Source organism: Rattus norvegicus, chromosome 6 (assembly GCF_036323735.1).
Source record: "Rattus norvegicus strain BN/NHsdMcwi chromosome 6, GRCr8, whole genome shotgun sequence".
Classification (NCBI taxonomy): Eukaryota; Metazoa; Chordata; class Mammalia; order Rodentia; family Muridae; genus Rattus; species Rattus norvegicus.
In genome coordinates this window covers 30,665,597-30,691,423 of record NC_086024.1, presented here as the reverse complement: position 1 = coordinate 30,691,423, position 25,827 = coordinate 30,665,597, and the positions used below count along the sequence as shown (strand labels likewise).

General features: G+C 46.3%; 2 protein-coding genes across 2 annotated transcripts in view; both read left to right on the top strand.

Annotated features, from left to right (window-relative positions):
• The window catches only part of Ccdc121 (coiled-coil domain containing 121), a 2,607-nt gene extending 2,014 nt beyond the window's left edge, over nt 1-593 (top strand). The window contains exon 2 of the mRNA NM_001401944.1: nt 1-593. This exon is cut by the window's left edge and continues 385 nt beyond it. Coding sequence (NP_001388873.1) covers nt 1-516 — 516 coding nt within the window. The 3' untranslated portion in view covers nt 517-593.
• A 5,819-nt stretch (nt 594-6,412) lies between these two features.
• Nucleotides 6,413-24,087, top strand: Gpn1 (GPN-loop GTPase 1). Its single transcript, NM_001127572.1, has 14 exons — nt 6,413-6,540; nt 7,137-7,230; nt 9,035-9,074; nt 10,064-10,130; nt 11,224-11,261; nt 12,810-12,888; nt 13,095-13,189; nt 15,340-15,385; nt 15,856-16,002; nt 16,652-16,734; nt 17,816-17,855; nt 19,325-19,415; nt 22,113-22,220; nt 23,473-24,087. The coding sequence occupies exons 1-14, from the start codon at nt 6,430-6,432 to the stop codon at nt 23,553-23,555; spliced, it is 1,122 nt and encodes a 373-aa protein (NP_001121044.1). The 5' UTR covers nt 6,413-6,429; the 3' UTR covers nt 23,556-24,087.
• The last annotated feature ends 1,740 nt before the right edge of the window (nt 24,088-25,827 follow it).

Genomic DNA, 25,827 nt, shown 5'->3' with positions numbered 1-25,827 from the left:
CAGGTCTGGCAGGGGAGAAGCCACCAGGTTCAGTTGAGGCGGCAGTTTCAGTCAATGGAGCATATTTCCTCCTTAAAGAATAACCAGAAGATGAAAATCCAGATGTTGGAGAAGGAGATAGAGAACATGGAAGTTGAGATGGCTCGGCAGGACCGCCAGGCACACTTGGGGTTCCTGCAGCAAAGGAAGCACCTCGTGAGACAGATAGAGGAACTAAAATCGCTGCAGGCAGGAGGCCAGGGCACCACAGAGGTTAGGCGGAAGGCCAGGGTCTTGGAGTCCACAGCCAGGAAAGTGAATTCGGAATTTTGCCTTGGTGTCTGCAGAGAGAACCAGGAGTTGCAGGAGGACCTATTGAAGCTAATCCAGGAGTACCACCAGCTGGAGTGTATAAAGAGGAAGCTAGAGATGTGGAAACAGTGGCTGAAGGAGGAACGGTGGTATCGAGAAGCCTTAGTTAGGGGGAGAAGGCAGCTTAAGGCAAAGAGGGAGAGAAGTCATGCTTGTGACCTTTGACCCCAAAACCAGGGTGTCCTGAGGCCACACTGAACCATCCTCCCTGCACCAAATCAAGAATAAATCCAGTGTAGTTTATTTATTAGCCAGAACTACTCAGAACTACTAGGCCCTGAGAGTGTCTTAGTCTACTGGAGATACTGTTGGATGGCCAGTGGCGCTGGGCCAGCTTGGAAAAATCACGGAGATTTTTTCATGATTCTTACATGTTCCCATGGGGGACCACTGGACACCATGGGATCATTGTTATAGACCAGTGTTCAATAAACACCAGTTCAATAAAGTACTTCTCTGCCTCAGTCTGCCGTAGCACCTAAAATGGAGCTGCCTCCTCGTTCATGGAGGAAACGAAATGGGGCGGTGTTCAAAAAAGTGAGTTTAATAACAGGAAGCTGCACTGGAACATTAAAGCCCACCAAGCAAACCAAGGAAGGGAACGCCCCAGGAAGAGACAGACACCGAGTGCAGAGGCCTTAAGTCAGAGTAAGGCGAGTCATTAAAATACAAACTGCATATAACTGAAGTATAGCCAGTGCAACGGCTCCGGTGCTAAGGATGCTTGCAGCCAAGTCCAGTGGACTGAGTGTGATCTAATCCCAACGTAGAGGGAAGAACAGACTCCTCTGAGTGGTCCTCTCACCTCCACACGAGTACCAGGGTACACACACCCCATGCATGCATGCTCACTAAATGGGAAATCACAACTTGAAAGAAGTTTGCTAGTGAGTCCTCTGAGAGTTTGGGTAAAGGAGGGGAAGGTGAGGGGTTGGGGATTTAGCTCAGTGGTAGAGCACTTGCCTAGCAAACGCAAGGCCCTGGGTTCGATCCCCAGCTCCGAAAAAAAAAAAAAAAAGGAGGTGGGAGAGAGATATTTTTGTTTTGTAAACTTTTTCTTTTTGAGGCAGGGTCTCACTTAGTAGCTGTCAAGCTGTCTTGGAATTCATTATGTAGCTATCATGTGGCCTTAAATGCATGGCAAATCCACCTGCATCAGCCTTCGGAGTGCTTCAATTACTGACATGAGCCACTGCACCCAGCTGCTATGGACTTTAAAAGCTATTTTCTGAAGTACAAGAAGATACAACTCCTTATCCTTGTTCAGAAATAAAATGTGCACTGTGCTCAGCTAGGCTGCTACCCCGCCAGGCTGAAGCAGGAGGACCACAAGCTCAAGAGTGAGTTCAAGGCCACTTTGGCAACATTTTAAGCAATCTAAAAAGAAAAAAGAAAAAAGAAAAAAGAAAGAAAGAAAGAAAGAAAAGAAAAGAAAAGAAAAGAAATAAGGGATACAAAGTCAAGGTAGAGCGTTTGTGTAGCAACAGGAAAGGCCCTAGGTACAGGGCCTCAGTACTAAAAGTCAAATGAAAATTCAGTCTCAATCCCTCTGGACTGTAAGATTGGTGTTTCTTATTCCTGTCCACAAATATATATATACACACATAAACATGCACATGATACAATGATATAATTGGCACACTTGATGTGATCCATAAATCGCTTTCCCCAGATACACAGGATAGTTTGGGTTTATTCATAATTATCAGGAGAAGCCCTTATTAAATTTATAGCTCATATAACCTGTGTGTGAATACATTACTTTTTATTCTTCACTCAGTTCAGACAAGGTTGTGCACCACAGTGTTCTAGAGCTGGTTTTAAGAAACAAGAGTGTGTAATATCTCAACAGACACATTTCTTGCCTCATTAATGGTTTCAGATAGCTGCTCCAGGTTACCAGGTGGGTCTCCTTCACAAGACCACACAGGGAAGCAACTGTCTGCCGTCTGCGTGCATGCTTCTGCTGTAGGGCCCTGATGTAGCAGAGAAAGGAGAAAATGTCCCCTTTACTAATGTCCTACAGGGAAGAGTGAGGCTGGCCTGCTACTTGGAGAAAGGTGACAAGTAGAGAGTTGGATGCACGTATTTGTCATACGAGTCTATAATTTAGGGAGATTAGAAAGGTTTTGGAGGACAGGGGTTTTCTCCGATGAATGTTCCCAGCATGCACTGTAACTTCTTCCCCTCTTGAGCATCTCCCTTGGCACACCAAAGTGAGGGGTATTTTCTGCATATGCCCACACAACCCAGTCTTGTGGTGCAGGTTCAAGTTCATTTATTTATGAATCGTTTTTAAGTGACCGTTATTAAATCTGAATGTGCTAGGATAAAGACCAAATCCAAGACTGTCTGACTAAGAGGAACTTTATTTTAGGAAGGTGCCCAGGACCGGCTGCACAGATGTCTCACATTCTGCAGAGAGTTTTGTGAGGTTCCTTTTATGGGTAACGTTAACGTTAATAGCAAATAGGTGTAATGTGTGACAGAGAACACTGGCTGTTAGAAAACATACAAAAGGCAGAATAGAAGAATATATATCCGGTGGAAGAAGAGTCATACATTACGGGGCAAGGGACTACAATATAGATGGAGATTTCTTGACAACATTTGTAAGGCATGGGGTCATGAGTTCAGTGCATGTTCTGCAGGGTACACTAGGTTTAGGACACAGAAACTTATCCAATGTGGCTCCTGTTCTGGCTTCACCCCGTTCTGGCTTTACACTGTACTCATTTACATTTCCCATCTGCACACCTGTGCTGTCTGTTGTGGTGAACACCGTGGCCAAAGCATCGTAGGCAGGAAGGGGTTTATTTTACTTCCATTGTTGAGGGAAGCTGTTCTACTGCTGTGAAGCGACACCATGACCAAGGCGACTCTAATAAAGGAAAGCGTTTAACTAGGGGCTTGTGTACAGTTTCAGAGGTTTAGTCCATTATCATCATGGCAGCTTGCAGGGCATTGGAGCAGTAGCTGAGAGCTACCACGTCCAACAGAGAGATGGGAGGGAGGTGAGAAGGCGGAGGGAGGAGGGGAGAGGGAGGGGGAGGGAGAATAACTGGGAGGGGAGGGGGAGGGGGAGGGGAGAGACCTGGGGGAGGGAGAATAACTGGGAGGGGAGGGGGAGGAGAGGGAGGGGAGGGGGAGGAGAGGGCTGGGAGAGGGCTGGGGGAGGAGAGGGAGGGGAGAGGGCTGGGGGAGGGAGGGGGAGAGGGCTGGGAGAGGGCTGGGGGACGGAGGGGGAGAGGTAGAGAGGGAGGGGGAGAGAGACAGACAGACACTGGACCTGCAGCTCTGGGCTCTTGAAAACCTTAAGCCCCTGTGACACATTGCCTTCACAAAACCACACCTCCTAATCCTTCTAATCCTGTCAAAGAGTTCCATTCCTTAGTGACTAAAGATTTAAATATATGAGTGTGCAGGGATAGGGGGCAGGTGGGGGAATATTCTTATTCAAACTACCACAGGAACTTGGAGCAGAAATCACAGTGGAGTGCTGTTTGCTAGCTCCTTCTCCACCCTCCCACATTGGCTAAAATTCAAGACAACCTCCCACAGACATGATCACAAACCAATCTGATCTGGGGAATCTCTCAAATGAGACTCTGTCCCCACAGGTGACTCTTCTTTGTATTGAGCTGATACTCAAAGCTAACCTACACAGAACCATACTTGAGAGCTCATATTAATATCAACAACCTACATGTATCCAAAACGTGGCCTCCTGGTTGTAGTGTTCTACTGAATTTTTACAAGATCAAACAGTGTGGTCAACATAATCTATATTATGTCCTCTGATCACTTTCCTTTGAAGGAAAAGAAAAAGGAGTCCTGAAAAGGCAGAGGGTGGGGTATGGTTCAGGTACCACACATATCTCCCTCACCTCAAATTACTCCTGACCTGCGGGGACTGACCCTGAACTTGGCTATCTCACTGCTTCGCTTTCTGAGCGATGGGAGTACAGGTGTTCTATAAAAGACCTTAAAACAAATGATCCTCAGGTTCCAGCTTCTCCTGCTACCCAAATCTATTTAAAACAAAACTAAACAAACCAGCCATGTGCCTTCTTTTATTTCCAACGTAACAGGTGGGGTTTCTCTTGCTCTTGGAAAATGATTGATAGTCATTTCTGCTGAGACAGTAGGAATTTCAAACCTTGCTCTTTCTTCTCTTCTTCCTCCTTCCCTTCTTCTTTTCTTCCCTCTCCCTTTCCTTCTTCTCCTTCTGAGAGGATATTAAAGGTCATCAGAGAATCTCCCCACACAAAACTTCAACTGGCCATATTGCTGATGCCACAGCCAGGAGATGGGTCAATAATTACAGGTGTTCACATCCAAGCTTTCCAACTTGAGTTCGATCCCTGGGGCCCACATGGTGGGGAGTCCTGAGTTCCACAAGTTGTCCTCTAACGTATACACAAACTATGGTATGCAGGCCTACATACATGCACGCTCACACACGTAACTGTAACTAAAAAAGACACCAAATTTAAATGTCATCACGGTTAAACTAACTGAACTGCTAGAAGGTAACACAAGCCAGACAGTGCTGCCCAGAGAGGGCCTGAGTCAGGTAAGATCAATCACTATCCATTTGGTGGTATTTTAAGAAGATGTTGTTCGAGTTGGGGATTTAGCTCAGTGGTAGAGTGCCTGCCTAGCAAGCGCAAGGCCCTGGGTTCGGTCCTCAGCTCCGAAAAAAAAAGAAAAAAAGAAAAAGAAGACGTTGTTCACTGATCCTGGAGCTGATTACTTTGGCTAAGCTAGCTGGCCACTGAGCTGCTGGGTTTCTCCGGTCTCTAGTTCTTCAGCACTGGAATTATAGCCACAATCTACCATGCCTGGGCTTTCATGTGAGTGCTGGGGTCTGAACTCTGGCCCTTACGTTTGCGCAGCAAGCACTTTACCAACTAGTCCTCTCGACAGCCTGCACACTTCATTATAAAATGAGATATGTATAGATATAGACAACCTTTTTGTTCTTCAACAGTTTTATCCATTCTCCAAGAATGTCATCAAAACCCAGGGCCACCCTTGACCTACAACCCTAACCCTTTATCTCACTCTTAAAGGGGACTTTTTAGAAGCCTTCTGGGGGCTGGGGATTTAGCTCAGTGGTAGAGCGCTAACTCCGAAAAAAAGAACCAAAAAAAAAAAAAAAAAAAAAAAAAAAAAAAAAAGAAGCCTTCTGGTTCCTTGGGCCTTTGGTTCACCATCTAGTCTTTTCTTTTTCCCTTGGACGAATGGCCATACGGGTGAGCAAATAAGACTTTGGTTACAGTCTCTGTCATACGGTCCTTTCCTCATGAGATTCTTCCACCCTTCCTCTACCCATAACCTCCGGTATTACTCAGCTACACTTGAGCCACAAACACCCTTCGGTTCTTTAATTCCCCTTTGCATTTGGTGATGAGGTTTCTTCCTCTGTTATTTAAAATACAGTATTCATGCTATCTTTCTTTTTTTTTTTTTTTTTTCTTTTTTTTTTTTTTCAGAGCTGGGGACCCAACCCAGGGCCTTGCGCTTCCTAGGCAAGCGCTCTACCACTGAGCTAAATCCCCAACCCCTCATGCTATCTTTCAAGTGTTACGTTAATTTTTACTTAATATTTTCTTGAACGAAATGACGCTTAAAGTTTTTTTTTTCCTTCTTAGCCAATAAAATAAAGGGTGGAACGCCACCTTAGTCCGTTAACCTTAGGATCTTAACAGATCCTGGCTTGGGATCCCACGTCATTACGCCCCTGGGAACTTTGCCGTTCCCGGGTCCTACCTTACCCTTATCAACCCTTTCTGGTTCCCTATACTCCTGGTCACTAGTCCAAAGCCATTATTGGCACCTACAGTACAGCATCTATAGTCCCTGTAAGTCGGATGCTTAGAAGCCAGTCTGGTGCCCAAAGCGCGGTTTGGCTATTCCGGCCAATTGCAGCTCTAAACTCAGAGAGGCCGGATCGTCCGACCAATCGTAGCCCTATACGCAAGAGGGCGGATTTTTCTACCAATCACAGCCCTTAATGCAGCGAGTCCGCAGCCCGCAGGCCCATCTGTGAGTGGTGGGCGTGGCTGAGGAAAGATGGCGGCGCCCGCGGCTCCTGCCGAGCCCCAGGCTTCCGGGGCTCCGGAGCTCCCCGTGTGTCTGTTGGTGTTGGGAATGGCGGGATCCGGGAAAACTACCTTTGTACAGGTGACGTGCACTGTGTGGAGGCTGTAATGGCGCCTCAGGCCCGAGAGGAAGTTGTCTGGGGAATTGGAGGGTCTGGGCGCGTGGTTTTCTGGGGGCTGGCCTCTGACTCCAGGTCCTTCCCGAAGCCTCGAACCCTAGCCTGGGTCACTTGAGGCAGTCTCCTGCGTAGCCTTAGTGTATGCTTGGTACAGCTGAAATAGTCTTGCTGAGAATTGGCAGCTCTCCGAAGACCCAGGCAGGGGGAGGTAATGCCAGCATCACTGGTTTTGCGTGAAGAGTCGTGAAAGAATCACTTCGTTTGACCTATCATGTTCTAAGCTCTTGAGTATACAGCGGCAATGATATCGACATGGTTCTTGCTTTCACGGAGTGAATGTCTTAGTAGAGGAGACAGAGAAGGAAAAGAGGGTCAAAGTTAGCGAAGACGTGATGGAGGGTAGAGATCAGGTACTGGAACTAGATGGCTTTTAAACTGAGAGTTTAGTGTTGAGGGAAGAAGGAGATTGTTATAAGAATAGTCAGAAAGGAATGGGAATTCTCTGGGCCCTTTCCTGTCCTTTGGTCATCAAACTTCGACCCTGCCGCCGTTTTTGCAGAGGCTCACAGGACACCTGCACAACAAAGGCTGTCCACCATATGTAATCAATCTGGACCCGGCTGTGCATGAAGTCCCTTTTCCCGCCAATATTGGTGAGTGCCTTCTTTAACTAACTATCTGCTTTTCTGTGGATTTGCCTGAGTTCCAGAACATGCTTCTTGCTTATTCAGATTTATCTCTCTCTTATGTATCATTCTCATTTACCCCCTCTCTTTGTCCTCAGTGCCACCTGACACATGAATCGTTTAGTTTCTTTTGTCAGAGTTTATGAGTTCTGCTATAATTCACTCTGATCTGTAGAAAGGTTCCTTCCATTTCCAAAGTTATGGGTGTGTGTGTGTGTGTGTGTGTGTGTGTAAAAATATGCGTTGTTGGGGTTGGGGATTTAGCTCAGTGGTAGAGCGCTTGCCTAGCAAGAGCAAGGCCCTAGCAAGGCCCTGGGTTCGGTCCCCAGCTCCGAAAAAAAGAAAAAAAAAAATATGCGTTGTTTTGAGGAGAGTGTTCTGCTTGAGACTATCAGAAAGATTTAGTATTGGTGTGATCCAAGGAAGCCTGAGGCAGAATATTGAGAGTTGAGTCAGTCCAACTTACATAGCTAAACCTTGTTTGGAAAAGAAAAAGTGGGGGTGAGGGGTAGATTTATTATGAAAGTGCCTGTAATCCACTGACAGGGCTCTTGGGGGTCCAGAGCCTGATTCCCAGGTCTCTTGCTAATCCTATTAAGCTTCTTATACCCCATATACAAATTAGGAGGTGGAAATCTTGTTTAAGAATCATAGATTAGTCGGTCCCCAGCTCCGAAAAAAAGAACCAAAAAAAAAAAAAAAAAAAAAAAAAGAATCATAGATTAGGCCAGGCAGTAGTGGCTCACGCCTTTAATCCCAGCACTCAGGAGGAAGCCACATGCAGATCTCTGAGTTACAAGCCGGCTTTTTCTATAGAGAGAGTTCTAAGACAGCCTGGGCTATACAGAGAAACCCTGTGTTGATAAACAAACAAGAACAACAACAACAACAAAAATCATTGATCATTTTGGAAAGATTGGGCAACAAGTTTTCTATTTAAACTAAAGGATAAAAATGTAATATTGTTCATCTAGTGTCTAGGGGGTAGGTTTGTTTTTATTTACTTTCATTTTATATGTATGGGTGTATCTGGTTCCTGCAGAGGCCAGAAGAGGGATGCAGAACCCCTGGAACTGGATCTACAGATAGTTATGAGCTGCCATGTGGGTGCCGGGAACTAAATCTGGGTCCTCTGTAAGAACTTCAAGTGCTCTTAATCTTTGAGCATCTCTCTAGCCCTGGCAGATAGGAGGTGGTAGATCTGAATAGACAGTTTTATTGTTCCTATGTCTACGAATTGCCTTCATTACCATGCAGCGGCTAGTAAGTTTTCTTTTCTTGTTTTTATTTGTTCATTGGTTTTCCTGTGCATGTGCCCACTACCATTGAAATTGTCTAAAACTTGTAATCTTATTTTAGTCTATCATAACTAAGAGCTTCTGACCTTTTGTTTGTTTATTTGTTTGTTTGAGACAGGGTCTCTCTGTGTAGTCTTGGCTGTCCTGGAATTACTCTAGATTAGGCCAGTATTGAACTCAGAGGTCCATCTGCCTCTGTCTCCCGAGCCCAAGGATTAAAGGTGTGTGCCACCAGGCCCAGGAGTCTAACATCCTTCATAGGATACTTGGCAGTTATCCCTAGTCAGGAAGAAAGTGTAGAGGAGGGTATAAGCAAATGCTGGTAAGATATGGTGACACTTCTGTATAGCCTCAGACTCGGAAGGCTGAGGTAGGAGAACAGCTTGGGTTACTTGGGAGGTTCAAAGTCAGTCCCAACAAATGAGGTCATGCTTCAAAAAATAAAGGCAACCATTCTCTCTCTTTCCCCTCAGATATTCGAGACACAGTGAAGTACAAAGAAGTCATGAAGCAGTATCCTTTTTCTCGTCAGCAGTCATGGTGAACTGCTGCCTTTCATTGCTTTGGGGGAGAGGTTTTACCTGTCAGATTGGGACAATACAAGCAAACTCACTTCATTTTCAGTAATCATATTAAGAGGACATAAGATGAACAAGATGAGTGTAGGAGAGATCAGAGATTTCAATAATACTTCCATTTTCTTAACATAACTCGGATAGCCGAGAAGATGCATGGCCAGCTGTTGACTGCCTGGGCCTGGGGAAGTGATATTGCCTTGGGTCATACAGTCATCGGTTAAAAAGTTACTCACAGGAATTTAGACCAGAAAACTTTTTTTTTAAGATTTATTTATTACAAGTGCAATAAGTACACTGTAGCTGTCTTCAGACACACCAGAAGAGGGCATCAGATCCTGTTACAGATGGTTGTGAGCCACCATGTGGTTGCTGGGATTTGAACTCAGGACCTCTGAAAGAGCAATCACTGCTCTTAACCACTGAGCCATCTCTCCAGCCCATTGAGTTATATTCTTATGGGTTAATTTCAGCATGACAGCCAACTCTCTTTAAGTAACCTTAGGAGGGTTGCTTGCCTAGTGAGAATCAGGATAAAGAGTGTTACATGCAGCCCTGGCTGGCCTGAACTCAAGAGATCTTCCCACCTCTGCTTCCTGAGTGCTGGGGTTAAAGGTATTGAGCTTCCACACCTGGCTACACAGATGATTTTAACTGGTGATGCCAGCAGTCTGTCACTGTTTGACGTGTGTAGTCGTTAACTTTTAGTCACACTATTGTCCTTACCTTGTGTGGCCAGTCCTAAAACGAGAGATCAGCAATGAGAGCCTTGCTAATAAACACTGGGGTTGGGTGGTCATCAAAGCCTGGGTTGCCAGCACCCGTTCGTTAATTGGACGTCAATACCATAATGCGTTGGATGGATGACAACCAAGTACTAACTGTATAATCTCATACGTGCAATTTAATCCGTAACCGAACGTTCAGATATGGACTTGGGCCAAACGGCGGCATAGTGACCTCCCTCAACCTCTTCGCTACCAGGTTTGATCAGGTATGACATCACTTACGTTCACAGACCTGACGCTGTGAAATTCTGACTCTTCACATGCCGTAGCTTGATCACATTGGTAGAAGAACAGCAAAGATGACGAGATACCAAAAATAAGCAGGTGTTTGTGTAGGCCAGGAAATAGCCTATGAATGGCTCGGACACTTCACATTTTATGCCTGTGAGAAGACAAAAATCCAAAAGACCTGGGTTCTTTCTCTGGCCCTTTATCAGCTTATGGTGTTACCCTGGCCAGGAATTGAGGATAGGGCACGGTGATCAGCTACAGCAAGGAATGGGGACATACTCGTGCCTTTTCTCTTGACAAGTATTTGTCACCCTTTCGGTTTCCTCCACCACTTACTGTCTTAGTTGGGGTTTTACTGCTGTGAACAGACACCATGACCAAGGCAACTCTTATAAGGACAACATTTAAGTGGGGCTGGTTTATAGGTTCAGAGGTTCAGTCCATTATCATCAAGGCAGGAGCATGGCAGCATCCAGGCAGGCATGGTGCAGGAGGAGCTGAGTTCTACATCTTCACTGAAGGCTGCTAGCAGAATACTGACTTCCAGGCAGCTGGGAGGAGGGTCTCATTGCCCACACCCACAGTGACACACCTACTCCAAGAGGCCTCACCTCCAAACAGAGCCACTCCTCGGGCCAAGCATCTACAAACCATCACACTTACTTCCATGGGAGGGGGTTATAATCATTGTAATCTGATTCTGCCACTTAAGACATTAACGTTGACCAAAACCAGGTGGGACGGGTTTTACCTGGCCTACAGAGCCTGATCTCTTTAAAACAGACAGACGTGGCACGTGTGCAAGGGACCCACCCCGCTTTAAGACCTGGGCTCTGGGCTCTCCAGGTCGCAGTTGCTGCTGTGGCTCTGCTTCCTTGCATCAAGGAGTCCATTACTTGGTGTCTCAGGTTGTGCTCTGTGACGGGTCCTATAATCCAGGCCACCCTGGTGGGGTCTCCCGTGTTGTGTTTTAAATTATATATATTACATGGTGTTTGTCTGGATTAAAGGAGATATATATACAGGATATATGTAGATCCTGGTTTAAGTGATGTCTTTTTCTTCTAGGTGATGAAATTTATTGAGAAGGCCCAGAACACATTCAGGTAGGTGGCTTCAGTTGACTACTGACTTATTGCCTGTCATCAATACATTCTAGACTTTTGAGAGGATTGCGAGACCTTTGAACCCTGACGCTGTTAACTGAGACAAAGTCATTAGAAATTAAAACAAAGAAAGGTGGAAAGAAAATCGCTGAGAAGGTGTAAAATGCAGAGGACTGCCCCCGGTTACTGTGACCCTCCATCACCCACGGTCCTTTTTACATGACCTGGAGAAACTTTCAGAGGAAGACTGTTTGAGGAAGTGCAGTTTGCCATAATGGGGAAGACATGAATATTATATCTGTGTGTGTGTGTGTATTTAATCCTACTGTCATTTCTCACTATTAACTCTTACTAAACTTTTAATGTTTACTTTTTCTAAGGGAGAAAAAGGAGATATGCTCATTATAAAAAATTCAAATCATGGGCCAGAGAGATGGCTCAGTAGGTAAAGGCACTTGCCACCAAGCCCGATGACCCAAGTGTGACTCCTGGGACCCATGTGGTAGAAGCAGAGAACTCCTATAAGTTGGCCTCTGGCTTCACATGCTTGCTGTGGCTCTGTGCTTACTCATGTACACCAAGTACATGTAACAGCGAGTTATTTAAAAGGAATACATACTATTTGAACCATGAAACTGTCACTCTCAGTCCCGGTAACGATTCCTGTTATTCCGTGATTGGCATTTTCTGTTCATAAAGCATTATTGCAAAGATGGGATAATTGAGGTAGATTTTTGTTTTCCTTAGAACAGTAACAAAACAGGGTTTGTTTTTTGTTTTTTGTATTGTTTTTTTTTAAACTTCCTTTTAAAATGTGTTATGTTTACATACTGCTGCATGGACTTCATTACTTCATGTTACTTCATCTCACACTGCTCCCCACTCACCCAGGCGCCCCTTAACTTCCCCTCTGTTTTCCTGGTGCCTGTCCTGTACTCATGTGCTACCTTTCTTATCAGTTTATTCTCATGGGGTTGGACGCAGGGTATCCAACATCCTGAGCCATGCACAGCCTGTCTTCCATACTGACGTACGTCCATGTCCCCAAGTGTGCCTGTTTCAAAACGTATTTTTATTAAGATGCAGTTTACATGTCTTCCCATTGTAAAAATCAGTGGTTTCTAGTCCATGCACAGAATTGTGCACAGGGCTCTATAACTATATCTGCAGTCGATTTTAGAACATTGTCAGTTTAGAGATACTCTACAGGCAGTATTTCCCCCTCCCCCACTCCATTTCTCCCGCTGCTTCCCTCCATTCCTCATCCTCGTCCCTAAGAGATCAGAGAGTTGCTTTCTGGTTTTGCTAATGTCTTGTTGGTAGTGTGGTGTTTCTTTAATTGTCAGTTTCCTTTCTGACTGTTTACCACAGCTTGCACTGTGCCATTTCTTCTCGATAGCATACGCAGCTTTAGGGCACGGTGGGAGTGTTTGGCAATGTGCAGAGGTCACTGCAGTCTTGGATCAGCAGACATTTAGCATTCTCTGTGATGCAGTATCTTCAGAATTGCCAAAGTCTAACATTCCTTTAATGATCTCCTTGCTTCAGATATGTCTTGATTGACACACCCGGACAGATTGAAGTATTTACCTGGTCAGCTTCGGGGACAATCATCACTGAGGCCCTGGTGAGATGTGGATCTTGTTCACGAGGGCATCTAGTGGGGTAGTGTCTCAGCCTCTGTTCATGCCTGGGGCTGAATATGAGAGGGAGAGAGGGGGGCTCTGCACACCCTGTCAACAGTGGTTCTCTCTTGCCAAGAAAGGGATGACAAGAGTAAGGGAGCAAGTAATGAGTCCTCTGATCAAGCCTGCACTTATTGTGTTGCTCTAGGCATCCTCCTTTCCAACAGTGGTCATCTATGTCATGGACACGTCTCGGAGCACTAACCCAGTGACCTTCATGTCCAATATGCTTTATGCATGCAGGTAACTGATGACTGGAAGGTGTGCTGTCAGGCGCGGCCTCCTTCTCCGACTTATTTATTACTTTATTTAGTTTGTTTTTTTGAGTTTTTCTTTGTAGCTCCAGCTGTTCTGGAATTCCCTTTGTAGACTGTACTCACAGAGTACTCACAGAGATACCACTATCTCTGTCTCCTGAGCCCTGGGGTAAAAGGTGTGCGCCACGCTGCCTGGCTCCTTGTTTGTTTGTTTTTAAAGATTTGTTTATTTATATATATGCGTATACTTTCAAAGTCTTCATTCACACCAGACGAGGTCATTGAATCCCATTACAGATGGTCGTGAGCCACCATGTGGTTGCTGGGAATTGAACTCGGGACCTCTGGAAGTGCTGTATACCACTGAGCCATCTCTCCAGCCCACCTCCCAACCCCCTTTAAAAAGACATTTATTATTTATTTGTGTGCATGTGAGCCTGTGTGAGTGTATGTTTACCAGTTGTGTGCAGGAGCTTGTGGAGGTTAGAAGAGTCAGATCTCTTTGAACTGGAGCTACAGGTGGGTGTGAGCCCCGACATATGTGCAGCCCCTGGGTTCCCTGTAGAAGTCTAAGTGCTCTTCACTGCTGAGCCACTGCTCCAGCTTTACTCTCTGACTGTATGCCCTTTGGATTGGAGTCCTGGTCAGAGCGCCCTGGGTGTGGTCATTGGCATTTCCCACTCAGTTGATTGGCATGAGGTAGGGGAAGGCTAATAAAGGGAGACGTGGTCTATGGCATTCTCTCTCTCTGCCTGTCAGAGAAGGAGGTGGGGGTTACTCCCAGCTGGTGAGATCCAAGTCTGCACAGAATAGAGTCTCTGGTGTGCACGGTGCTTGGGTTTTGTATAAGCAGCAAAAAAGTGCACCATGAAGAGCAGTAGCAATAAGAAGTGTTATCCAAGCCAGGTGTGGTGCCGCGCTCGTAATCAAGTCAGACGAAGGGGCAAGTTCAAGGCGGTATGGACTGTGGGGCAGACCTGCCCGAACACCGGGAACAGCACTAGCCGGAAGATCAGCGTCCAGACAGGCACTGTTTCATCCCAGATGCTGCACTGGGAGAGCAAAGTTACTTCGTGGGTCACTGCATTCAGAGTGACGGCGAAGGAGAGTGCTATGGAAACTGACAGAAGTTAATTTGGGGGATGTAAGGGTCATCCCCAGTGTGACAGGTCTGGAATAAACATTATATTGGATACAAGAAGTCCTGATCCACATAGAAATTTCATGAAAGATAGCATTGTTCCACAGTCATATTAATGAGTAAAAGACAGCTACTTGATTATCCTGAGTAGTCATTTTATAGTTTATAGTTTTATAAACTATAGTTTATAGTTTTATAGTCATTTTATAGTCCAATGTCAAAGGACTGCGACTCTAGCTCAGCAGGTAGAGGGTGTTCCTCGCATGTTCAAGGCCTGGGTCAGCATCAGGACTGCAGACACTAAATCAATAAAGGGTAAGGGAAGATCAACTTAAAAGCAATTCAGGTGCATACTTTATATATGATTTTCTCTTGTCCATCTATCTCAGTAAATGTGGGAAATTTTCAACCTGTAGGACAGTACTTTTGGGGACTGGGGCAGGAGAATTGCTATAAATTCAAGGACTGCATACTATTAAGTTCTATGCTAGTGTAGACTGCAAAATGATTTAAATGTAAATTTTATATATTTACATGGTGTTTGTATGGATTAAAGGAGATATTATATATACATATAAAAGTGGCTACCAGAGTAACCATCCTATAATGAGTACTCCATAAATGCTCATCCCCTCCATTTGGATAGAAAAAAAGAGAATTGTTTAATAAAGCATTAAAAAAGGATCAATATGAACACCTACTATGGGCTTGGAGGACCAGTTTCTGGCTGGATGTTGGGGGTCATTTCCCTTTGGGAGAGACTGAATTCCATCTGAAGGTTTTCCTGTTCTTTTTACGTAGTCCCATAAGCTTAAGTACCACTTAGTTATTTCTAGGAACAAGTACTCACTGTATGCCCACACTGACCTTGATCTCATGAACTTCCTGCCTCTGCCTTCTGAGTGCTGGAAGTGCAAGCCTGTGACATTATGCCTGGCTCAAAGCACTTTTACTAATGCTGGTTCCATGTTTGTTTGTTTGTTTGTTTTTTTCAGCATCTTGTACAAAACCAAGCTGCCTTTCATTGTGGTCATGAACAAAGTGAGTGGCTCCATCTGTGGGGATTTCTGTGTGCCTTTAACAGCCTTGGCTGACATTAGAGGGTTTGGTTAGTAAGGGCAAGAGTGACTTCAGGCGCTGTGAGCATGTTGGATTTTCCTACAGAAAGACAGGCACATTAGGGAAGTGGAGTGGGCATTTAGTACTGCCTCTAAATCTCCCAGAGTGATTGTGGGGTAGACAGAGTGACTCCTGAACCCTAGTGTGCAGTCATCCCTCCACCTCGGGGGTTCTGTTGAGTAGAGGAACAAGCAGTCTGATGGAAATCTGCTCGGAGGAAGATAGACATCTTTATGGTTGGATGCAGTGGAGCTGGAAACAGGGCCAGAGAAGGAGAACCTGTAGATGATGAGTTCTTTGCCTGATTCCGCTTACTTGAAGACATGCTTTTGCCATGGTTTAGTTCATGGTCTTCATTCAGGCTGCTGATGACTGCCTTCTCTCTGGCACAGACGGACATCATTGACCACAGCTTTGCAGTCGAGTGGATGCAGGATTTTGAGGCTTTCCAGGATGCCTTGAACCAAGAGACGACCTACGTCAGTAACCTGACTCGTTCCATGAGCCTGGTGTTAGATGAGTTCTACAGCTCACTCAGGGTAAAGTTTACCTCCTCATAGTGACAGTGGCTGCGGATGACATCTTACCATAGCCTTATCTGGCTTTGCACCAGTGGCGAAATGATCGCTTTACATCCTGTAAAGTGACCCCTGTACTCTATTGAGTCATGGCTGGGATGCACTTCTCTAGCAAATTAACAAAGATCAGGCTTGGTCCCCAACATTTTAGAAAAAGACAAAACGTGTGGAGCTTCACAGGGTCACCAAAAGCCCTCTCGTCAGAGTCTGTGATGCAGTTTAAGAGTGTCCGTGGAGAAGTGACGGGTGGTGTGGCCTGTGGGTCTGCTGATGGTGAGGGGAGAGATGAGGATGAGTTTTTTGGAGGATGTAGCCTAAGATTCCCCCGGAGGGAGGAGCAAGGTTTGTGTAAGCAGAACTGGCAACTCAAGCCTGCCTCTGCCACCACAGGCCATGCCACTGCTACTCAGCTTGCAGTTTTCTTTTAGATTGTCATTTTTCTCATTCACATATTTTCATCAGTTCCTGGCTACGTAGGCCGCTTTGTTCAGTTTGGGCTTTGCTTTTTGCCATAGATATCTTTAAGTATCCAGATGTGTTTTATGACTTTTAATGACAAAGTTCTAGAAGCACAATGCTCAGAATTTTAATACACGCTGCTTCTTGGCAGGTGGTGGGTGTCTCTGCTGTGGTGGGCACCGGCTTCGATGAACTCTGTGCTCAGGTCACCAGTGCTGCAGAGGAGTACGAAAGGTGAGGTGGGGGAGGGGCCACGGCGCCTGCTCCTCTCATCTGGTGAAGGGGCCGTGGACACACTCTTCATTCTCCAACTTCTTGTCTGGCAGTGGTCTTCTCAGCATTTACTTGCTCTGAGTAAAGTATATTTGCCTTACGTATGCTAGCAGACCACACTCAGGAGTGACATGTTCCCGTTCCCTTCTTTAGAAGGATAGAAGTCTGAAGTGTTGAGTGGACTGAGAGGCTGCGAGGCGAGGGCTATCCAGCCTCTCCTGTAAAGATCCACTTGGTAGATGTTACCAGTTTTTCGGGCAGCGTCTCAGTTCTGTCATTGTAGGATAGAAGGCCCATAGATCGTCCAGAAACTGTGTCATGGTTATGTCCCTGCAGAAACAGGTGTGGGTCTGACACCTACACAGCTCTATTATTTGAGGAACTATGTGCAAAGTCTTAATAGTTGCTGACACATAGAGACACTTCATAAATGCCAGCTACAACTGCCATCATTGTCGGTTGTCAGTGGGATCACCCCTAAAGGAAAGTAGAGAGTGTAGGCATCTGTAACCCTGGGAATGTGGCCTCATAGGCTGCTTGGTAGCATGCTGCTTTGGCTTCATAGCTTGCTCAGAAGCACCACATGTGGTTGCCAGGCAACATTATTTTCCCGCTGGTTAACCATCCAGGGTTTTGTGGATGTTTCCAAGGCTCAGGATGGAGTCTGTTCTGTAGTCGCTCAGGCCCTTCCCTTCTTATACAGTGGCTTCCTGGGCCACAGCCCACCTTCACACCTGCTTCCTCATAGCCCTCAGTCAGTCGGGGTGCACCCTCTTTCTCTGCCCAGCTATTGGCTACCAGCTCTTTATTACAGCCAATCAGATACAATTCTAGATGCCTTAGGTAGATGAGGAGGAACAGATACTTACAAGTACCCAACACACCAGGGTTGTTGACTCCCACTAGGGTACGATCGGCCATGAGGATGGTGTGCCAGGCACTTCAGGGAGGTCAGGTCTTTTGGTGTCCCTTTTAAGACGAGTTCAGGATGGGTAGTGTGAATTTTTCAGGAGAGGAACTTAGAAGACATTTCTCTTTCCAGGGAATATCGTCCTGAATATGAGCGTCTGAAGAAATCACTGGTAAGAGTGAGATTGTGTGTTTTAGAGCTCTCAGAAGGTCTGCCTCAACCCACTCATGGCGCAGGCCTGTGGGCCTAGCCAGTCACCAGAGACTGATGGGGAGTTTTGATTGGAGAAGTTGGGGACCAGCCAGCTAGCGTGCTGGCCTGAGGTGTAATTGGCACTTGATAGTAGGGATGGAAGGAAGTTTAGGCCAGCTTCGGTTACATGGTAAGTTTGAGGTCAGCCTGGACTGCATGAGAAAACCAAGGGGAGAACCCCTAGACCTAATTAACCCTAATTCCCCAAACACCCATCTTAGCCATGGAATGGATGCTTTGTTTAGGCTTTCAATGTAAATTTTAAATTTACCTTCATGTGCTTTTAATTTTTTTCAAGCTTTACAGAGATATAATTGACGAATGGAATTTCAGTATTTCTTTTAAATTCGTGTAATTTTGTTTTGTTTTATTTTGGTACTGCTCTACACACTGAACTATGTGCTTATCCCTGTTTGGTTTTAAGTTGCGGTCTCTGGTGCTCCAGAGCTCTCCTCACAGAACCATCTGAGTAGGAGGGACTGCAGCCATGTGATACCACGTTGCATCTCAAGCACCCTCATTTAAGTGGGCAACTGCTGCCTGTGCGCAGACAGGCCTCTGGGCAGCCCCACCCCACTCCCTTTGTATTGAGGTGTTTGTTTTTTCTTTTTGCCTCATCCTTCCGGGTGCTGGGATTACAGGCACGGGCTACCACACGGGCTTTGTATCTAAATCTTTAAAATTCAAAATTTTGCTGAAATACATATACCAAGACCTTTTTATGCCCTACCTCCCTCACTCTCTGAGGTCAGTTTAAAGGGTAGTTATGGGATTTTGAAGAACAGAGCAGTCTCACAACTCTTACCCAAAGTGTTCAGATGAGGCTGGTCAGCGCCTGCACTGGGTCTTTGGCACGGAACCTTCTCGCCCTCCACTTGAGAGTCATGGTTGGGGTATAAGTTCTGAATGGTTTCATTCACCATTCAACAGAAAATCTGCTGTCACCTGGGCCATATGCCCCACTGCTTCATCTCCATGTCCGTCGTCCTTCACCAGCCTCTAGTGTTTTGTCATTTCCCATCTCCTTCTAAAAGGCTGGTTTCTTGGGACTGGGGACTGACTGTTTGCTTAGCATGCACAGAACCTTGGGTTTGTTCTTTAGCACCACTAAGCGTGGTGGTGACTCCTGTTAAGTCTAGGGTCATTCGTGGTTACACAGTGAGTTTGAGGGTAGCCTATACTGCCTGAGAGAGACCCTACCTTAAAAAAAAGACTACAAATGTATTTGTGTGGGGGTGGGAAAGTCAGTTCTCTCCTGTCATGTGGAGTCCACAGATTGTATTTAGGTCATCAGGCCGCAAGCACATCCACCCACTGAGCCATTTCATCAGCCTAGGATCTCTTGTTTAACTTGAGGACATATCCCCCTTCTCCCCCACCCCACTATAGGCCAGTGCCCAGAGTAATGAGCAGAAGGAGCAACTAGAGCGTCTTCGGAAGGACATGGGCTCCATAGCCCTGGACCCAGGGGCCAGCACAGGTATTAGAAGTGCTCTTGCATAACGTGTCTGTAACGTGAGTATGTACATGACCTGGAACAGAGAATACCGGAGGATGGTTCATGCCCCACTGCTGCCCGTCTCCTTTGAAAGGTTTTGTACTTCACTTTGTCGAGGGAGTCTGGCTTTTTTTTTTTTTTTTTTTTTTTAACAATGCATTATCTGAGTTTTAGATACACAGGAAAATTATGTCTTTAGTGCAAAGAACAGCTTTCGTTTTTGAGAGTCCCAGAATGTGAACATCTACGCTTTGTTTTTCTGCCTCTTCCTGCTGCATGCGACTTTACCATCACGTAGTATACATTACTTTTTCCTAAATTACTTAAATCTCATGCAGACACAGTGTTCTTTTATTTTGAATCTGAATATTCTTTCTAAAAATAGTGATGTAACTTTATAAAACTCCAGTGCAGCGTGAGACTAACACGGGCACAGTACTGTCTACTACATGGCCGTGAGGTGTAGCCATTCCCTTCAGAGCAGACCTAGCTCATCAGGTTAGGGACCAAGCGCCCTTATCCACAGCGGCCTGGCTGGCCCGGCCCATCTGTGTATTCTGCTGATTGCTTTCCTTACACACCTGCACATGTTTAACTATGCGCTGGTCTTATTCAAGGCTTCAGTGTCTGCTCGGGCTGCTCTCCGGTGTTGTGTCCTCTCCCTGGCTGTTCTTGCATTCTCTGCCCCACATGCACCCCACACCAGCTTATCAGCTTCCTGGAAAGCTTTTTGGTATTTGTGTCAAGGTTCCACTGTTACAATCCTAAATTAATCCAGGGAGAGCGGACATCTCTGTGCTCTCCAACGCCCTCCTCAAGAGCAGGAAGAATTTTCGTGTTTGGTGGGTCTTGAGTCTTTCTGGAATGCTATCTGGTATATGTTTTGCATATTTCTCATTACATACTGAGTGGATTTTATCTTTACTATATGTTGTTTTACTCTTGTAACTGTCATGGGTTTGTGCTGTGGTTCCCTCTCAGTCTTTGTATCCTGCTACTTTACTTCTCTCCCTTCCTGGATCCCTCCCTCACTTCCTCCCTTACTCCTTTCTTTCCTTCATTCTGTTAGTTTTGACCCTCTGTGAGTGTCTAGGATGTGCTTATATTAAGATATATACTCCTGGGGCTGGAGAGATGGGTCAGCAGCTGAGAGCACTGGCTGCTCTTGCAGAGAACCCGGGCTTAATTCCCAGCACCCACACGAAGGCTCACAACCACCTGTAACTGCAGTTCCAGAGGGTCCAACAGTCTCCTTTCAGTTCCATGGGCAGCAGGCTCGCTTGTGGAGATATACATGTAGGCAAAACACTTGTACACAAAAACTAATGCAAATAAATTAAAAAAATATATATATTCCCTGCCTCCTCAAGAGGCAAGATGATGGGCTGCCCATAAAAGGCTTGGTAGAGCCATGCTGTGGTGGTCACACCTTTAATCCCAGCCCTTAGGAACCAGAGCCAGGAGGATCTATGAATTCAAGGATAGCTGGCCTACAAAGTGAGTTCTAGGACATGCAGGGCCACACAGAGAAACCCTATCTCAAAAAAAAAAAAAGAAAGAAGAGGAAAGGAAAGCAAACAATCTAAGTTCCATTTTATTTATGTATTTTGTGGCAGTAAGTTATATACTTTTTTTACCTTTTATGAAACCGTTTTTATGAACAGTTTTTCTTGGGGTACTTTATTACGAGAATGAAGTTTCTATTTATGACCTCTGTTCACGTATGTCAGTCAGAGGTCAGGAAAGGGGGAACCTGCCTGGGTACCCCGGAACTTGAATGTCTCTGCTATTTTCAGCACACATCTCACTCCCTTCAATGTGCGTGCAGCGAGGCCCTCCAGCGTCACTTGCTGCTGCTGTATTGCGGGATGAGCTGTTGAGGGGAGGGGAGTTCTGTGGGTGACTTGAGGCGGCACCAAGTATGCTGGGTGACTCTTGTTGACTGCAGTGGGAAGCAGTCACTGTTAGCACACCCTGGCACCATTCTTGTGTAGGAACACATCCTTGTCCTAGGTCCCTGAGGTCACCCACCTCCCTGACAGACAGGATCTTCCTACAGAGCTCTGGCAGCCCTGGAACACAGTCTGTAGGCCAGGCTGGCCTTGAACTCACTGCCTACCTCTGCCTCCCAAGTGTTGGGACTAAAGGTGTGTGCCAGCGCGCCCAGCCTCCTGTAGTCTCAGGTCCTCACAGAAATTAACTTCTACTGATCCCCGTGCCAGGAATTCTTGATTAGACTTTCTTCTCATTCTTGGGGATTAGTCCCTATTCACTGAGTAGGGAACGTTACCCTCCCTCCACTGCTTGAAGGTGGGCTGGCTGCTGTATCCTGGCATTTCACCCTGTACTCTTTTTCAGGCCTCCCTTGAACCTGTTTTCCACCGAGAAGTTTCATTGCCCATTTGTCTTCTGTTTCACCTTTCTTTGGAAGAGGCATAGCTTCTGGTGTGTGCTGGGATTTCAGAGACATGCTTCTCACACTTTCCTCAGAAACAGGGGAGCTCATGAAATCACTTTGTGAACTAAATAAACCCTGTTAGGAACGACAAATGGAGTTACATCAGGAGACAAACTTAACACATGCCTGTTGGTCAAGTGCGTTCTCCTGCTGCCATCTAATCAGCGTACTAGCCCATCAGCTCAGAAGACTCAGTGTACTGACCAGTGTTTTAACCCTAGACGGTGCATCTCCTGTGCTGGACCCTTCTGACTTGATCCTGACTCGAGGAACCTTGGATGAGGAGGATGAGGAAGCCGACAGTGACACTGACGACATTGATCACCGAGGTGAGTGGCAGCCAGTGGACACAGCAGCTGTCCCGTCTGTTCAGGAGATTGTCACTGTTGAGAGGAGACCCTGAGCATATGGCTGGGGACAGGGGAGGGAAGATGGTAGAGCATACAGTGCAGGCAAAGGCTCCATGTGAAGAGCTCTGTCCGACCTTGCTGAGTGTTCTAACTTCGCTCTGTTGCTGTGGCCGGACCAAAAGCAGTGCGGGGAGAAAGAGTTTGTTTCCACTCATTCCAGCTTCCATTGCTGTGCAGAAGTCGGGCCACATCCAGTCAGAGCAGAGGGAGTGAGCGTACACACCCTCACTTGTCTGCGTGTGCTCAGCTTGACTTCTCCACAGTACAGTTCACGACCCCGTCCAGTCAGTGGCCCACACAGTGGGCGGGGCTTTCCATGCCAAAACGCCAGTACCAGGCCTTCACGTCTTGTCACTGCTCTGGACGTTCTGACTCAGATGGCAGATGCTGCTGTTTCCTTCTATTACTGGCATTTGGTTGATTGGTTAAGGCTCTACCCCAGGACTTCTCACCGTCCGAAAGCATTGCCCCGGAGCTACACCTGAGTCATTGATGTCGGGTTTCAAAGATGTGTTTTTCCTTTCTGTGTGCGAGTGCCTTGCCTGTGTCTGTGTATGCACTGTGTGGATGCCTGGTCCCCGCAGAGGTCCTGATCCCCTGGAAATGAGCCACCATGTAGACACTGGGAATAAACCTGGGTCCTCTGCAAGGGCAACAAGCGCTCTTAACCGCTGAACCACCTCTTCAGCCCCCGAGTGTTTGAGTATTTAACCATCAAATGTGGTGGTTCCCTGTTTTATTCCTAGCTCCTGGGTGGCTGTGACTGTAGGTAAATCTACCATTCTTTCTCTTGTCTACCTCCTTTCAGTTATTTATGAAGGGGACATTTTTTTCCACTTTGATGCTACACGTTTTGGTAATAAGGCATGCTTCTGGAAGCCATTTCAGTAACTGAGGATGTGAGTGTGTAATCCCTCAAAAGTACTTTCAACCAGGCGTGGAGGCACCTACGTGCTTCTAACCTCAACATTGGAGAGGCTGAGGCAGGAGGACCATGGGTTCCAGGCCAACTTGGGATCCACAGCAAAACCCTGTTCTGAAAAAGCAAAACTTATTTTAAAGTGTGGTTTCTCTTTCTTTGTGTGTGTGTGTGTGTGGTGTGTGTGCCTGTGTGTAGCTCTGATTCATTGCACAGTGAAGGCTTTAAAAACAGCGTCCTTCTGTCCTGCAGTTACAGAGGAAAGCCGTGAAGAGCCAGCGTTCCAGAACTTCATGCAGGAATCAATCGCACAGCACTGGAAGAGAAACAAGTAGGCCCCCCTCCCACACGCTGCAGGGGTCTATGTGCTGGGTCTCCATGCAGAGGACATCCTTTGTGAACCAGGGCTGCAGTCCAGAGCAGTCTCCTCCCAGCTGCTGACTTCTTTGAGGGAACCTGGACTCAGATGAAGTCTGGTTGAAGGTGGAGCTGGCAGGTAGATCTCATCCTTGGGTAGCTTCCCCCAGTGTTTATGCAAGGAGGTCTCACTGCTCTGCCAGCTGATAACTGTTCAGCCTACAACTTCAAGTCGAATCGTTTGAACTCAAGTGTTTTGCTGCTGATGGGACAGAGGGAACTTTGGATCTTGACGAGCAGGATCTGTGGACATTGCCTCCTTAGCACTGTGCTCCCGACTCTGCACCCCAAGCTGCTGTTCTTTAAGCAGAATGGGAAGGGAGAATGCATTTGTACAGCGGGTGGCGAGTGCCCTTGGCAGCCAGGTCTGATGTCATCTGTGCTCACACAAGGTAGCACATTTTCAAGAGTGTTGTTTGAATGGTGACTTGGATAAAGATTTAACTTTAACTTTGTGGTAAAGTTTTCTATTATGATTTGATATTAGAAAGTATGTGGTCACTAATAGATTCACCATTATTAGTTAACGACCGCTTTAAAGATGTGTCTGGAAGGAGGTAATATGTAGGTTAGTTCCCCACGTCTGTCCTCCTATCCACCATGTCCTCCTTCTATTGTACTTAGAGCAATACAAAGCATTGTTCATGGCCTGGATGTGGTCGGTTCAATACATACGTAGCTAGAAGGGTTTGCCCTGGTTCTCAAGAGTGTAGTCTCTGCATAAGAAGTAAAATCCTCAGCCAGGAAATTCTTACTGACTCATCTCCAAATCGGCTTTATTAGCAAGTGGGTGGGCCCAGCAGATTGTCAAGCCCTCCGGGTGACTGTTGGTGTCTTTGTAGAACTGTTTCAAGTCAGCCTGTGAACCCCAGGCCAGGTAAATCAACCACCCAAGCCTCAAAATGTGCCTTCTCAGGCCTCTTATCTTTCTTGACGTGGTGCCTGTTCTTCAGTATTATTTCAGAGCAACATAGAATTTTATTTTACTATTGATTATTTAATATTCCATAGCTAGTGGGAAATGGTGATCTAAAAACCTCACCTTTTACTTTAGACCTTTCTGCCTAGTTTCAAGGTGCATGTCTTTAATCCCAGCATGTGGGAGGCAGAGACAGGTGGGCTTCTGTGAGCTTGAGACTGCTTGACCTATTCTTTAAGGGGAAGCCATATGCAGAGCATAACTGACATGCTTGGCTCTTCTCTGTGGTGTCCCCTCTCTCTCCTGGCAGCTCTCTAAGGATATTGTCTTTACGTCACTTGTACAAGACCTATTACGTGGTATGGGGAAACTCAGCTAATTAAGGTTGAAGTCTAGAATGTCTGAATAGCTCCTTGGAGCTTGGAGCAAAATGGAGAACTCCCTATACCAATAGCCTGGGGGGTCGGGACGCCCTCTACTTGGGAAAGGTCAAGTAGCCCTTGGCAAACCTTATAAGTTCAACTTCCTCTTTCTGGATAAGAACCCGTCCAGCAAGGACCTGGCATTCTCGGGGTGCCTCTCCATACGAATGAGGCATTCACAGTACTTTTCACTCCAGCCCATGATGACTTTACAGTCACCCTGAAAATTCCTTCCCACCTCCAAGTTCCATATCTATCCCTTGACCTCCCTGAATAAAGTGTATGTGCACAAGCCCACCCCAGCAAAGGTATGCACACCAGCTGTTTCACTGAAGATCGGCTAAGAGAGCTGATTGATCCAGTACCTTCTAAAAGAGCTATAAACCAAAATCCTCAGAGAAGCCCCCTTCATCCTCCATCCCCTCCCCCCCAGGACTCCACTTCCAGCCTGGTGTGCAGCAGCACCTGGATACCCCCAGGGGAGGAAACGGAGGCACAAACCACAGCATGGAGGTGCTTAATGAATGTGCTCTACGTAAGTGAGTTAAATACACCAACTGCCTCTTGGCCACTTTGTTTATGAAGACGAAGATAAGACTGGGTTTCTATCATTGTGAAACCTTGACCATGACAACTCTTATAACAGATGTGGTGCTGTAGTAGCTGAGAATTCTACATCTTTATAGCAGGAAAAGAATGAGACTAGACCCGGCTTGAGCATGAGACCTCAAAGCCTGCTCCTGCACAGGCTACCCCAGCAAAGCCACACACACTCCACCAAGGCCACACCTCCTGATAGTGCCATTCCCTGAGGTACCACAAGGTCAAAATAGTATAGGTTTGAGTGTT